Source organism: Pholcus phalangioides, unplaced genomic scaffold (genome assembly GCF_987345545.1).
Source record: "Pholcus phalangioides strain wild (caught in Gottingen) unplaced genomic scaffold, Ppha-v1.0 ptg000007l_1, whole genome shotgun sequence".
NCBI lineage: Eukaryota > Metazoa > Arthropoda > Arachnida > Araneae > Pholcidae > Pholcus > Pholcus phalangioides.
The window spans coordinates 2388938-2405156 of NW_028301600.1; the positions used below are offsets into that span (position 1 = coordinate 2388938).

The 16219-nt window shown below is 36.8% G+C and overlaps 1 protein-coding gene across 9 annotated transcripts in view; it reads left to right on the forward strand.

The window, feature by feature from the left end:
* The window catches only part of LOC149084790 (peroxisomal N(1)-acetyl-spermine/spermidine oxidase-like), a 199078-nt gene that overhangs the window by 129255 nt on the left and 53604 nt on the right, over positions 1 to 16219 (forward strand). For 6 of the 9 annotated variants that reach the window (XR_016192759.1, XR_016192758.1, XR_016192761.1 and 3 more), the window contains exon 9: positions 1224 to 1423. Coding sequence is in view for 4 of the 9 variants with exons in the window: in XM_089232531.1 (XP_089088657.1) it covers positions 1224 to 1423 (200 nt within the window). In the remaining 5 variants the exon portion in view is untranslated. Of the gene's footprint in view, positions 1 to 1223; positions 1424 to 7464; positions 7587 to 9927; positions 10028 to 16219 lie in introns of those variants that run through there. The other 3 variants (XR_016192762.1, XM_089232533.1, XM_089232534.1) reach the window with 3 other exon arrangements.

The window sequence follows — 16219 nt, forward strand, 5'->3', positions numbered from 1 at the left end:
GGGAGGCACAGCGTGCCGACTGAGTTGAAGAAAAAACAACAATCTGATGTTCATTTTGAACTAACTTTTATTCAGTGAAAGTTGGAAAAAAACAAACAAGATCATTTATGATCATCAAAAAATAAAACTGCCAATGAATAACAACCGGCAATCAAAGAAAGAAAAAACATAATCCTGACACATACGTGCTGTAAAAGAACAGACACCCATATAGAGAAAAATCAATTTATATAAAGGTGCACTCCTGTGAGGAAGTGAGACCATGTCACCGTGAATTTCCATACAGCGTCAGGCCAGCCAGTTCCCCGTGCATAGAAAAAAAGGGAAAACATTCCAACAATATGAAATAGCCTGTCAAAAGATGAGCAAAGTTCCCACTCATTCCACCACATGATAAGTGAAAAAAAACGGGGGGGGGGTGGGGTTTGGCTATAGAGAATTTTTGAATAGGAAAAATATTTGGCTGAACAGTTCTTTTTTGTTTCAGAAACTCATAATAGTATCTGGCTGACCGACATCGCCACTCAAACTACAGTTTATCATTAATCCTCAACTTCTCTTTTTCCATCAGGAAAAAAAATTACTGGATATCCTTGTGTGGTAACTCTTTTTGCTTACACTTGAAGCATGTTTTTTTTTTCATTTTAATCTAGCCTTGTTATTCTTTAATGACAAAGAATGGCCAGACTTTTTTTTAGGAGTAAAGAATGCAATCACCTGCATACACACCTTCTTGAAATAGACTACTGCCATCCCTAATAACACTAAAAATGATATCAGAGGCTTTGAACTGAAAGCTTCCTTTCACAGTCAATGTTAATTTAAGGGGGCAAAATTAAATTTTGATAAAAAAAATTCCCTTACATTTGCTGAAAAAGGAAAAGGTTTCTTTTGGAAAAATCGCGACTAAACCTTTCGCACCTGCCTAAGTCCGGGCCTGCATCTACCCATTCTACCGAAAGCTACTTATCCAAAGAAAAGAGCAATGAAAAAAGTGGAACTGCAAAAGTGAAAAGTTTGAACAAAACCAAAACAAGATGAGTTGATAACATGCATTGAAAGAAAAATTAAACAAAAAAAATATAAAGAAAGAAAAATTTTTAATCTAGAATATTTAGTTTTATCTAACACTGTTGTTTGAGTTCAACATGTCATTTCATGCTGGGCTGAATAAAGTATGAGATAAATGTTTGTAATCTATTTTGTTTTCCTTTTTATTGTAGCCAGAGATTTCTTGGGTTTATGGTATATCAGGCTTTGACCAGGTTCTTAACCAGCCAAATGTTTTGGTAAGTTGGATTGGAGGACCACATGCAAAAGAAGTGGAAAAAGTCTCAGATGATATAGTTGGAAAAGTTTGTGCTTCTTTATTAAGGATTTTTATGCCTGACCGCAATATACCTGATCCCGTTGAAGTCATAAGGTAGTGATAACTGTCTGTTCTGTATGAAATTATGCTTAAAATATGGGTGCAGAAAAAAATTGTTTATACAACATTTTCATTAGAAAATCTTGGTTTATTTTTCTTGAAATTCTTTTAGTTCTCAGCATATTTTTAAACAACTCAATACAAAGTTTTATGATCAGCCATAGCAGAAAGTCAATGCTCCACTTTTTTATAATTTGTAACACCTACCTTTTGGTGGGCTCAGTTATATACCTTTTCCAAACTACATAAGCTAACTGTTTCAGTATAATTATCCCTCACTTTATGTGATTAGCTGGTCCCACAAAATAATCGTGCAAAACAAATTCATGTGAAGGGATATGAATTCAACATGAATAAGATGAAGATAGATGAGGTTTCTTCACAGAAAGATAAAACAAATTGAACTTGACTCCCGGTAGCAAAATTTTTTTTTTGGAATTTTTTATTAATTATTCAAACGTAAAAATAAATTTCGTGAACTTCTGCTCTGCAAACCAGTGGAGGGGGGGGGGTGCATAATCCCTTTGACTCATTTGTCCAGTTCAAAGAACCTGTACCGTAATATCACACAACTATGGTTCTAAGCCATTACTATGATGTGAGCACAGCTGATCGCATGCTTTTAAATGGCTTGCAGTTGGCCAATCCAAATTGCAGTGCATCAGCTGAAATTGACTTAGTTATAGGAGCAGATAAATTTTTTTCAATCATGCCTCCAGTCCAGGTTTTATGAGCCTGAAGGCGATACTATTGCCCAAAATTCTCGTTAGGGTGGATATTCCGTGGCAATATTAATAATGAAGTGAAATTATTCTGACTTTCACTTGTTAATATTAACATTTGTGAAGAGCTACAAAAGTTTTGGTGCATTGAATCAATCCCGAAAGGTTAACAAATTGACGTACGAGGAGTTTTTTTGTAAATTATTTTCAAGAAAATTATAAGATTAATCATGAAGGCAGAATTGAAGGGAAACTACGATTTCTTGCAACTAATTTGAACTTTGGGGATTCTCACGGTTCCGCAATGCAACATTTGAAATTTATGGAGAAAAAATTTCTTAATTCTGTGCTGATTTTGAATATCAGTACAAAGATTTCATAGATTTCATGTGTGAATATAAGCAAATGAAACTGTCCAAAGATGATGCAGGAAATATTCCTAATAACTGTAAATGTTTCCTTCCACATTATGCTGTTTTAAACATTCTACCACAACGAAATTATGCATTGTTTTCAATGCATCAATGGGCTAGCGAAGGATCAATATCATTAAACCAAATGCTCCCCATAGGTCCTAAAATTTGATGGCATATTTTTGACATATTGCTTAATTATATGATTCAGTAAGGTCGCGCCAGCATGAAGATTTGCAATATGAGCTTGTTTTATCAGTAGAGTACTGATCTTGTGATCATAGGGCAAACTTATAGGGTGTTTAGAATGGAATTGTAAATCTGATTGTTGGATCCTTCCTCCTGCCCATAAGATACCTTCTTGATCAAAGAGGTGATGCAAGACAACGATTTTGCTTTGAAACGGCAAAGGTTTCTTGGCTTGCAAAAGCTCCAATTCTTGTTTCAAATAAGAATTTTCTTGATGCCATAGATTTCTGAAAGAGTCACATGTGTATTGTTCAGAATGTCCCCTTTGGAATTTTTCTTAGATTTACTTATGAAACAAACAATATGCGATTATGCGAATAATTTTGGCCAGTGATGAGTACTCATCAAACAGTTCATCAAGAGTAGAATTAATTGATGATGCTGAAAAAATATGGGATCAGATTTTTCCTCTGGAATATGCATGTGTTCAATTAGAAATTTTGGCCCCATGCCACCATAAACTACATTCGTTTAAGAGTTCGGGGTTGACTCCTCTAGTTGCTCAGGGTGGCAAGACCAAGGTCAATTCCTCTACATATATTCTTCGAATGCGGAGCAATTGTTGTTAATGCCTTTCAGTTTTCATATGGCATTAACAACAATTACTTCACATTCAAAGAACATATATATATCATTTGCGCTTATACATGCGCACAGTAAACATATTTGCATATGTGCATGACCATAACTCCTGCCCAATAATAAAAGAAACAAAATAGAAATTAAAATATTAAATTAAGTTCATAATGCACAAATGATTTTTCACTGGTTAGCTTATACAGGAAGTCTCACCAATTTGGAAATGCTTCGTAAACAGGGCTGGATCTTGAATCCTGCAAACTACGTAGTTGCAGGGGGTGCCAACTGAAAGAGGACGATTTCATAGGTTTTGTTTCAATGGTGAATATTTTCAAAGAAAATATTACTATACAATACAGCAATAAGGACAACAAGGTTGAATCTTCGAATTGATGATAGCGATATAAGATCTGTCCATTTAGCACCAAACGTGGTGAACTGAATCGAGAGTGATAGAACATTGAAGGGACAACCCCTTCCCCATAAAAATAGACTCGTCCATGAACTGACAGACTGGCGCTAATTCCATGACCACAATCGCTCCTCGCTAGGGTTTCTTTCCCGGAATTCCGCACCTAAAATGCACTTATGGCAGGGGGGGTTGGGGTTCTAACCCCCTCTTGAGCCAAGATTATAGTGTTATTTTGCAGGAAAAAACGTAACCCCCGCCCCCTCCCCCTCCCGAAGGAAAAAAAATCTGAACCCCCCTCGAGAAAATTCAGCGGACTCCCATGCTGGCAGATATGGGATAATTTTCTTACAAGTCTTGATGGAGCAATTGTGTGTGCATTTATTTCCTTAGACCAGCAGTTCTCAATCGGTGCTCTGCGGAGTCCGTGGGGCTCCATGTGCACTTCGGGAAGGGCTGCGTGAGTAGATAAAGGTTAAGATCTGCTGCTTTAGACTGCTCATCAAGGCAAGTCCTCTGAGTGTTTGGACCTTCTTTCATTTGAAGCAGCTAGGTAAGCAATAGTTCCACTTATTCAATATCAAGTGGTTCTCAAGTGTTTGCCAACGACGGCTCCCTCGTGCATGGCTCCTCGAGGATGTGGAGGCCATGAGATTGTGAGGGTGCAAAAGATGCCAGGCCAATGGTACCTTTTGTGGGGGGCCGCAACCTGACATTCATGGGCCCCTTTATAATGAATTTATAGCGTGAAAAACAAAACATGACGAGAATCGTCCCGGGCCCAGGGCTAGAGCCCTGTCAGCCTCACCCCTCTGGGGGCCCTGGTCATAGCCATCGTTTCTCCTCCGCCTTTTAGAAGTGCTGAAAGAAATCGATTTAGAGCACGGAACAGACACGCATCTAAGTCACAGTGAACCCACTAGGAACCACAACGTGCACTTTTTAGAACCACTGATATCTAAATTCGTTTTTGTAGAAAAACTTCATTACATTAATGTATAGCAAAAGACTATATTGGGCAGACCAGACCTAGACAGTTGCGAAAGGTCCGGAGCCGCGATTTTCGTAAAAGAAATCCTTTTCTTCTGAAATGGGAAACATAATTTTTTTTTCCCTCCGGAAACTACATTTCGTGGGAGAAGAAACAGCTTCCAGTTTCAAACCCTGATAACATCAAAAAGTGCTCATGGCTATTACAATTAGTGAAGGAATTTCAAAGAGCATATGCAAAGACGGGGTCTTTCAGTATGACCGACATCTACTTGGGTGCCAGAAAGCGGAAGTAGCAGCGGATATATTTGTGTGAGGTGGAGGTAACTCCAAGGAAGAAAATAAGATTTTGAAACCATGGATATTCCTCTTTCTATTTTTTCCTGAAGTTCTTTTATTTTCCCCAACACTAAAAATGCTATTAAACGATCAGTGAAGTTTGCAGACAACCAGCTGTAGAAGCTTGTGAGAAGATTTTTTTTGGTTGTCCGATTTTGCCAATGGCCAATTCTTTATTGCAATTGGATGTTATTAGCATGGTTGTGCCTACAACGACGGCATTGCACTAATTGCCGCCGTCGTCGTCTTTTTTTGCAAGTTAGATAGGAAGTACAGTACCGCCTATGTTTACTGCTGGCCAGAATGATTGCCACACATCAATATCGACGGCTCAGCGCGGTGCCCCTAGTAGCCACGACGCACACTTTGAGAACCATTGGTGTAAACAGTGAAGATGAAGTACAAACATAATTACTCTATCGGAGATCTAGACATTTCATATTTTGATTTTCCTACAGGCGAACTAGATAGTGGTGAGATTCATATATATAATTTGTTGTTAAACAAAACTCATCAGCGATATCTCTTTGTAGATTTTTCGTACAGAAACTGTTTCTGATAGGATCTGGTTTCGAAACTTAACGGCAGAGTGTTATTTCTCTTAATTACCAGACTTGAATTGATAGATTTACAATTGAAACTGTTGTGCTCGAGTGTGTAAGAAAAGTTTTTCTTCAATGAAAATACATCAGGGTGAGTTTGTGTATTCTAATTTTCATTATTAATCCTATTATTTGAAAAATAAGCGGTGCGTAAGCTGACTCCAATGAAGATTGACGAGAAAAGGTTATGTAAAATGCAAAGAATTCTATATTGCATGTGAAATTCATTTTTTCCAACGATTTCCTTACATGTATTTCAATTTTTTAATTTTTTTTTATCACTATTCATGGCAGGGCCGTAACTAGGATATTTTCCGCCCGGGTTAAACATTATTTTGCCGCCCCCACAACTTTAAAACTCGATAATTTTATAATGGTGTTCTTTGTTCCCACCTAAAACTGCAGCCCGGGGCAGTTGCCCCCTCTCCCCCCCCCCCCAGTTACAGCCCTGTTCAAAGAACGGAATTAAATATTTTACTGTGGTATAAATTTTCATGATGATAAATTAATGATGTATTCGGTGCCCAAGATCTAGTTATGGTCCTGAAGTTGGTGCATCTGACTGCGAGAAAAATCTTTTTTTCGTTGCACCCTTAGGAAAAATTTTCAATAAAAATTTTCTCCAATTATTTTTTCCTTAACCCTGATGTGGTTCCTCTTCTGTGGCTCCATGGGTCTGCGTGAGTCACACCTCATTTGAGCAGCCATTGCCTATCGCATACTGAAAAAAAATTCATTCTAATTGTTGTTCCCCCTCCTCATAGGATTGTAGAAAAAATTTATAACCAGTGTTCTGACATGACTAAATACTAATTCAATTATTCAATTGATTATGATTAGTGCCACAATAAATTTGGTTGGTACTTGCCAAATTATTTGAAAAAATTAAAATTAAATTATTGAAATTTAATTTACTCTCGATGGCTCGACAGTCTGCTTAAAGACCCTATTTTTAGTTGACCTCTTCACAGTCAACACTTTCAGGTTTTAATTATTGTATATTATTCCGAAAGTATCCATCTACCTTAACCAGTCAGGTGGTTACGACAGCATACACCATCGCATCAATTTTTAATCTAATTATTTCAATTTTTTAAATTAATTAGTAATTATTTAAATTCTCATAATTTTTTGGTTGGTGATTTAAAAAAATGAAGTCAGTTTAAATGTATTCATAAAAAATTTTAATCAGGAAAATTAATTTTATTAGCTTCAAACTTTTAAAAAGGAAAAAAAGGAGAAATTAATTGGCCACCTGACTAATTACCTTACCCTATGATATTTACATGCAAGTAAGCATGCATTGTGAAAGCATTTTGTATAAAAATTCAAAGATTTACGTAATAAAATATTTTCATAGATTAGGCTCGTAGCAAAAATAATTATAAAGAAAAAACCATGACTTGTTTAAGATTTCAATAATGAATTATTAGAAATTACTACTAAAGTATCTTATCACAGGAAATAAAAAATTGATTTATATATTAAGTACTGAAGCAGAAGAGTAAATAGATGATGAGATATATATATTGCAGCAGCATATAAACAGGGATGTCTCTTGGATGTCTCGCAGGGCACTGCTATAAGGAAAAGTATTAAATCAGGAGTAAAGAGAAATATAATTGCAGAAAAGTCTAGAGAAAGAAAGAATGTGTTTTGTGTCTGTAAAAACACTCGAACTATAGTGCATTAATCTCTCTGAGAAAACTGATTTTTTATGCATTTTATCTAGCTAGGAACAAAGTTGCGAATTATCGGGATCGCTTCACTGATGCGGCTTATACGCCAAAGTGACGCATAACCAATGTCGTCTCGCATGGTGAGACTTTTGCCCAAAGGCTCAAGCCATCCATGGTATACAGAATTTATACAAAAATATATGTGTTTTTTTTATATTTATTTTTACAAATACGTTTTCAATTTTTGATATCCTTCAAGAGGGGGGGGGGCCCGGCGATCGCCTGTGTGAACACCCACTGGTTGAAAATACTTCCGATGCCCCTGGTGATAGACTTTAGTTGTGCTCGGTTCGAAAGAAAGATCTTCTCTCTGGGCATTAAAGAATTGATGCATACCAGGTACATTTTCAGTCTATTGATACTGCTGTCATCTTTGAAAGAAACAGACATTAATGAACATGTGCAGGTTACTCCTTAATAATTGTTACTCCAGGATGTGTTACATTTTTTTGGTGCCTAGACAGGGTTTTTTCGGGAAAGTATAGGAAAAAACGATAGATGACTGAAAGTATCAGAGAAAGAAAGATAGTAGATCGGCCAAAATCTTACTTTACATACACTATTGACAAAAGAGTGGGACAGAGAAAGATCTGTATTCATATATATACACTGCTCAAAACAATTAGGGGAGCACATGGTTTTAACAAAATTACGCAAAGATGTATACCGATAAGTAACGTAAAAGGAATCATCCATAATTTAAAGCCTAGCAGGAAACGGAAGAAGAAAACTTCATATGCAAATCAAAGTTCATGATGTCAAAAACCAGAAAAAGGAGATAAGGGCAGAAATCGGGATGTTGCACAAACGTCTGTTTTACTGCCGTAACTGTGAAATTCAATTGCGCAGTATTTTTTTTTTGAGACAAGGTGACTTGAGGATGTCTCAACAACGTGATTTACCAGAATCCATGGCATGGCGTGTTATAGGCAGACTGGAATCCGGACAAACACAACGTAGTGTCGCGGACGCTGTTGGAGTTGCCAGAAGTGTTGTTGCAAGGCTGTGGAATCGATTCCAAGAAACAGGACATGTTAGACGTCGACCAGGGCAAGGTTGGCCACGCGCCACTACAGCAACTGATGACCGGTATATACGGTTAACAGCCCGTCGAAACAGAACAGAGAATGCTACGCAGCTGCAAAGACGGTTGCTCTTGGCAACAGGACGAAGGGTGTCCAGCCAAACAGTACGTAATCGGCTTCATGAGGGAGGGCTCTATGCACGTAGGCCAATGGTCTGCATTCCATTGACCCCACGCCACCGTGCGGCCCGAAGAAGATGGGCTGCTGAACATCGAGATTGGGAGCAACATGATTGGAGCCAAGTGCTGTTTACAGACGAGTCCTGATTCAGTCTGGAGTGTGACACCCGACGTGTTCTGGTATGGAGGGACAGGGGCACTCGAAATAACACCGCATTCGTTCGTGAAAGGTCACAATACAGACGAGCTGGTTGGATGGTATGGGGTGGAATCAGCATAGGCGGACGTACGGACCTGCATATCATTCGGAATGGCACTTTGACGGCCCGAAGGTATGGAGACGAGATACTGCGACCTCATGTCATCCCTTATGCTGGAGCCATTGGAGATTCCTTTGTTTTCCAGGATGATAATGCCCGACCGCATAGAGCTTGTCTGGTGGAGAACATGCTTGAAGCTGAAACAATACAGCGTATGGAATGGCCAGCGTGCTCTCCTGACCTGAATCCAATCGCGCATGTCCCAAACATGCTCGGACGACGCATTGCTGCGCGACCAAGGCCGCCTGTTACTGTCCGAGACTTGCAGATTGCACTTCTTGAGGAGTGGAACAGTATTCCCCAAAGTCTGATCGATAACCTCATCGCATCCATGGCAAACAGGTGTACAGCAGTCTTAGCCGTTCGAGGAGACCACACGCCCTATTAAAACTCATGCATCATGTCTAAACAGTACTTTTTTTTATCGTTTACATGTAACCAAATTGTTGCCCTAAATCATCTTTTCATGTTTTTTCCATATTTTCAAAGAATTAAAGCTTAATTCCAAATTTTTTTACGTCTTTTTTCTGTATTGCGCATTGATACGCGTGTACTATTCATTGTATGCCAATACATGGCTGTCTCGCACGGTTTTCTCCACTTTTTTGCTTGCTCCCCTACTTGTTTTGAGCAGTGTATATAAAAAATGCTTCTGTAGATTTCCGACAGTAAAGAGGTAAAAATATAGTTGAGGAAAGACAGTCAAATTTATGATGCTGTGTATGAAGCTTCCCAAGCAGTAGTGTATTTACAGGGGGACTAAGCAGGCTATAACTCAGGGCGGCAAATTTTTGAGTATAGAAAGAGAGGAGAGAACTTTTTTAATTCACATTTCATAAACGTGTGAAGTGCCATGTGTCATTTCTATAGTAAATAACATATAATTAGTATACTACATATTGCTTATTTTTATTTGTGTTTTTTCCACACAGAATGCCGTTGAAGCAAAAACATATATGATTATCTAACCTTCGTATTTACATTTTATTTGCTGCCTTCGCAAATAGTATTGTCACAAGTAGAGTTGAGAGGGTGAGTAAGCATCTAGCAAAGTAAAGCATTCATTTTAGATTACTGAAGGTATTGGCAGTAGGTGTATATACGGGGGGGGGGGGCTAAGAGGGCGGTAGCCCAGGGCAACAAATTTTGGAGTAGGAAGAGGGGAGAGAGAAATTTTTTTTTTAAATTCACTCTTCGTAAACGTGTGGAAGTGCCATGTGTCACATCTGTCGTAAATAATATATGATTATTAAACCATATTGTTTATTTTATTTAGTTTGTGTTTTTTCCACGAGACTGCCCTTGAAGTAAAAAAATATATGATTGTCTAACCATCCTATTTACAGTGTGCTTCCCATTACACTTCGCTTCCCAGCTGACCACAAAAAACATTTCAATAGTTCAATTTCGGCTTTCTTTGGAAGTAAAAAGACAAAACATTCTACAACGCAGGTTTTCTGAATATAAGGTGGGGGGGGGGGGAATATCCTCTAATTTTTTAACGACACCTGCCATATGGGAAAGAATCTTCTGCAGCAAAGATGCTTTTATTTCCGCCAGTCGAGGCTTTGTTGAGAGTCTTTGGGCTATGGTTGACCATCTGGGGGATATAAACAGTGTCAATGGTTCTAAACGAATGGATGAATTCGATTACAATGCAATTTTTTTAAACGTGTTTAGGAACCGAAATGGGATGAAGCTGGTCAATCCCAAACAATATCCGTTTGCAGTCACTAATTGGAATATAAAGAAATCATGGCACAGAATGGTACATGGGGTCACGCGATTTTGTCCTAAGGACAGCTCTCCTCATGTGACGTTTTCCTTAAAAAAAAGGGGGGGGGGACAAATGTGTAGCTGGGCAGAACTCACATTTTTATGAATTGCATGCAGTATTACACAAAACTACATTCAGTTATAAATGCAGGATTACCAACAAAACGGAAAAAAGCTCCTTCTCATTTTACACTTTCTTCACGAAAACAAAGTAAATAAATATCAAATATACTGTTATTGTTTATTGTTCTAATTTTTTACATAAATAGAAGATGAAACAACAAATCAGCCAAGACCCATACTGGATGATACATTGCAAATTTATAATGAATAATAAGGAACACAGTTACTTATTAGTAAACAACATCAACAAACTAAAACGGGAAAACGAAATATTAGAAAAACACATGCACAAGCACACACAAAATGGAGAGGGGGGGTTTCAAAAAAAAAAAAAAATCAAATGTCAAAACAAAACTTTCACATAATTTGTAGTTTTTTTGGCAACAGCAAAGAGTGCAATTTTATGAAACACATATTGCATGATTTTCAGGTAAGTATATGCAAATTAAAATCAATATAATGTTGCAATGCTTAAGATCAAATAGATTCATAATTTAACTGATTGAGGAGCATAGCCAAATCAAAAGAAACTCTCGATGTCACTGATTGAAAAAAGATATTGCTTCATGTGTCTTTTGAAAATTAATAAGTTAGTAATGTTAAGGATAGCAGGTGGTAAAGAGTTGCAAAATTTCGGGATGAGGTAAGTAAAATGCTTCTTCAGAAGAGTTTTGTGGATAAGTGGTAGAGAGTATATATTGTTCAATCTACTTGAGAAACGGGAACTGTTCAGAGGTAAAGCAAATTGTCATTTAAAAATAATTATAGTAGATTTGTAGAAATAAAGCTGGCGTAGGGGAAGGATTCCAAGACTGAAAAAGTTGTTTTGAAGGAGTCAAATAGTCACTTGTGATAAGTCTTATTGCTCTTTTTTGGAGTTTCATTATTGGTGTAAGATTTGAAATAAAGTCGCCACCCCAGATAGCTAAACCATATAACAGAAGGGAATGAAATAATGAGTAATAATGTGTTAACATGAACGAGTGATCTATATATGGTTTTAGGTAATATAGTTTGTAAATTACATAGCGAAGTTTACTTTGCAGATATTTTACATGAGTTTTGAATCTGAGGTTATGATCAATATGAATACCTAGGTATTTAATCGTGGAAACCTGTTCGAGACACTAGCAGTTACAAGTTGAAATGTTTTGGCAATTATTATTGTGGAATATCAGATTATGGTTGAAGTTCATATTAGTCATAGAAGAGAAGTATATAAACTTCGTTTTTGTTACATTTATTTGTAAGTCGTTACTGATAAACCAATTACGAATTATTAATAAATCTGCATTTATCGAACTTGCAAGTGAATGGTCATCAACAGTTGAATAAAGCAATACTGTGTCATCTGCAAATGTTATGATTTTACCAGTTAATTCAATGTTGCAAAGGTCATTTATGAATATGTTAAATACACACATGTCCATAAATTGAGGATAATGCCAGCTCCGGCAAATAAAGGTTCAGAAACAAAACAAACATTACTTATTCATAAAGCCCATTTATTAAACAAAAGATAAAGAACAAAAACGATGGTGTACGTATGATACCATTCATAAAAACTGTGATTTTTGCTCCCTGGAGCAATTGTAAAAAATATCTCCTTTACAAAAACTTAATATTACATGGTTGGTATGATGGTTAATATATTGTATGTCTCCCATGCGATGAAATACAGTCCGTACAACGCCTAAGCATGCTGAGTATCAAATTATCGATCTGATCTTGGGGAAGATCACTCCACTCAGCAAGCAATGCTCTACGAAGTTCCGGTACACATGTAGGAGGTGGTTGACGGGCTGCAACTCATCGGCCAAGCATGTCCCACACATGCTCTATCGGATTCAAGTCAGGTGAGAATGCTGGCCATTCCATACGGGTTATATCCTCAGATTCAAGGCATTTGTTTACTATGTTTGCTCGGTGAGGACGGGCGTTGTCATTGATAAACACAAATTCTGCGCCCATGGCACCCCTAAACAAACGTACATGTTGTTCCAGAATGATGTCCTGATAAATTTGGGCTTTCATGGTTCCGGTTTGAACATGCAGATCTGTTCTGGAACCCAGTATAATTCCACCCCAAACGAGCAATGCTGCACCACCATAACGGTGTCGTTCAATGATGTTGTCTTGGTGGTAACGGGCATCTGGCGTTCTCCATATGAAAGTCTGATGTTAATCAGACTGCAAGATAAACCTGGACTCGTCGGAAAACATCACACAAGCCCACTGTGACGATGTCCACATTGCGTGTTCTCTACTCCAGACTAATTGCTGCAGACAGTGAGTTGCAGTGAGCGGAACACATCTGACAGGCCTGTGAGCATATAGACCAATGTCTCCCAAATGTCTGTACACGGTTTGCCTTGAAACTGTGGTACCTGTGGCTGCAGATAGCTGACGAGACAGGTCGGATGCTGTGCTCCGTCTGCTTCTTTTGGCAGTTACTGCCAAATACCGGTCTTCATTCAGCGTTGTAACTCGGGGGCGACCTGTACTGTAACGTCTACTGACATTTCCGTTACCTTAGAATCGTTGCCAAAGATGACACTTTGGGCAATTCCAAGTTCCTCGGATACTTCCATCTGAGTACGCCCACATTCCAGGCGATCAATAATTCTACCACGTAAAAAATCATCCACATGCATCCTCTGTGTCATAACTATTCGCTTATGGCACTGAGTGCCTTACAGATCTCTTGTGAACAATTTCACTTCTTTGCCACCATTCCTTATATACCCCCCCCCCCTTACACTCTCGTCATTGTGACATACTATCGGCATCATCTGATGGCTTCCTAAAATTTGCATGTCATTCTTGCAGATGTGTGTGATAATTACACAGGTGAAATTTTTACTTTAGATTTTGATTTCCGTGTGATTCTGAATTATCCTTAATTTATGGACATGAGTGTAATAAAGGTCCCAGAACAGAGCCCTGAGGTACGCCTTTGATTGTTTTTAATGGATTACTAAGATTATATCCAACTTTAACTATTTGAGATCTATGCCTAAGATAAGAAGCAATTAATTTATGTGCATTACCTCTGATACAAAAAATATGTAATTTATTGAGTAAGATACGACGGTCGACACTCTCAAATGCTTTTTTTATGTCCAGGAAAATGGCAATAGTCTTTTTGGATGTATCAATTTTTTCTACAATATACTTAGTGTTATTGAATGTTAAAAGTGCAGTCTCTGTGTTTCTGTTTGGAAGAAAACCATATTGATTGATAGAAAAAAAAATTACATGCGAGAGGAAAGAAAACATTCTATTCTTAATGATAATTTCAAAAAGCTTTGAAAGTGACGACAAAACTGAAATCGGTCTAAAGTTGTTGAGATCATTCGGATCACCATTTTTAGGAATTGGTGTTACAACTGCTAATTTTAATGATTCGGGAAATTCGCTATTTGTAATACAATTATTTATTTATTTAGAGAGTACGTTTAAGATGTTATTAGGAAGTATTTTTAGAACTTTCGAGTTCAACGTATCTGAGGAAGACCCGGTAGCAGTATTAATAATTTTTGAAATTTCTTCCGGAAAAGTTGGAGTGAGGTATATTGAGTTGACTATGTGTGACTGGATATAGTGTTTATAATCATCATTTATATTAATATTGAGTGGTGAAATGTTAACGAAGTGGGCATTGAAATTTTGGGCGAGGGTGTTGTTGTCACAGTTTGTTGTAAATGAATTTTGATTATTATCTTTGAATATTATTTCATCCAATAACTTCTAGCATTTTTTAAATGTGTTACATTTCGAAAATTGTTCGGAGTAATAATTATTTTTAGTAATTCTAATTTGGGACTTGACCATACGAGCAACATTTTTATAAATACAAATACAAATACAACGCCACAACAGGCAAAATGCCCAACGAGGTGGCTGATAAAAAGATGCCCATAAAAATATGGTTGTCATATGTTTCAAAAATTCAGCAACCCAATTAAAAATGCAATTAACACAAATTAAAAACAATATATACACATGATAAAATATTATACAATGCCCATAAAGAATACTTATGGTTGTCTTATTCTAAGAATGGATAGCTTCTCGATTTACCCCAACATGTTTATCGTATTTCTTTTTAAACGTGTCAATTGTGTTACAATTTACTACCTCCGGGGGTAAGCTATTCCATTTATTAACAACCCTATTGGAGAAAAATTCCCTGCGACACCATAACCTTGCATTGTCCCTCACCAATCGATACTGGTGTCCCCTTGTAAAAGCAGTCGATTAGAGGTGTACTAAAAGTTCATGGTCCATCCTATCCATCCCATTGAAAATTTTGAACACTTCGATCATATCTCCTCGCACATAAGCTATATTTATAGAAACATCAAAATGGTATTTTCGAGATTTTTTGTATAGATTTTGTTTTAATTTTTATAAGATGTTTTAGTTCGTTTGAGATCCAAGGTTCCTGTTTGATTTTATATCTTGTGTGGTTGACGTTTCTAGTATGGTTTTGGACAATCGTTTGAGGTTTGGATACGAATTCATCGAACAAGTCACAGGGGTCAGTAGCATTTGATGAAAATGTATAGTTTTGCAAATACTTAATTAGCATGTTGTAGTCAATTATTTTAACAGAACATTTTAGTTTGTGACCATTACTAATTACATAAATATTACTGAATAACAATTTACAGAGTATAGGGTTATGATCTGTGATATCAGTAGAAAATATAGATGAATAAATATTAGTAATTATTGGGGAATGACGCAAGAAAATATGATCGAGACATGTTCCCAACTGAGGTCTGGTTATATTTTGAATCAAAGGTTGAAAACCAAAACTACATAGATAATCCATATATTCAATACAAATATTCAATTTGGTATTCAAGAGGTCAATATTGATATCACCAATGATCATGATATTTTTACATTTGGTATTATTTAAAATAAGTTTCAATTCATTGAAAAATTCTGTTACAGGGAATAAGTGGGATCTGTAGATAGAAAAAATGGTCATGTTTAAAGATGGTTCAACTAGGGCTATTATTTCAGCAGTATGCATAGTTATAGAAGATATTTGATTAAAATTGAGGAATTCGTTTATGTATACCAATATACCTCCTGAACTATTATATTGGCGACAACATGAAAAGAGTTTAAATCCAGGAATATTAAAAAATTTGGTTTCATAATCAAAGATCCAAACCTCAGACAAAACAATGATATTTATATTTTCAATGTTGTCGCCCAAAGTAGACAATAATTGATCAAAATTTGCTCTAACACTATGAATGTTGGTGTGGAATATATTTAATGAAGAGTATGGAACATTATTATTGC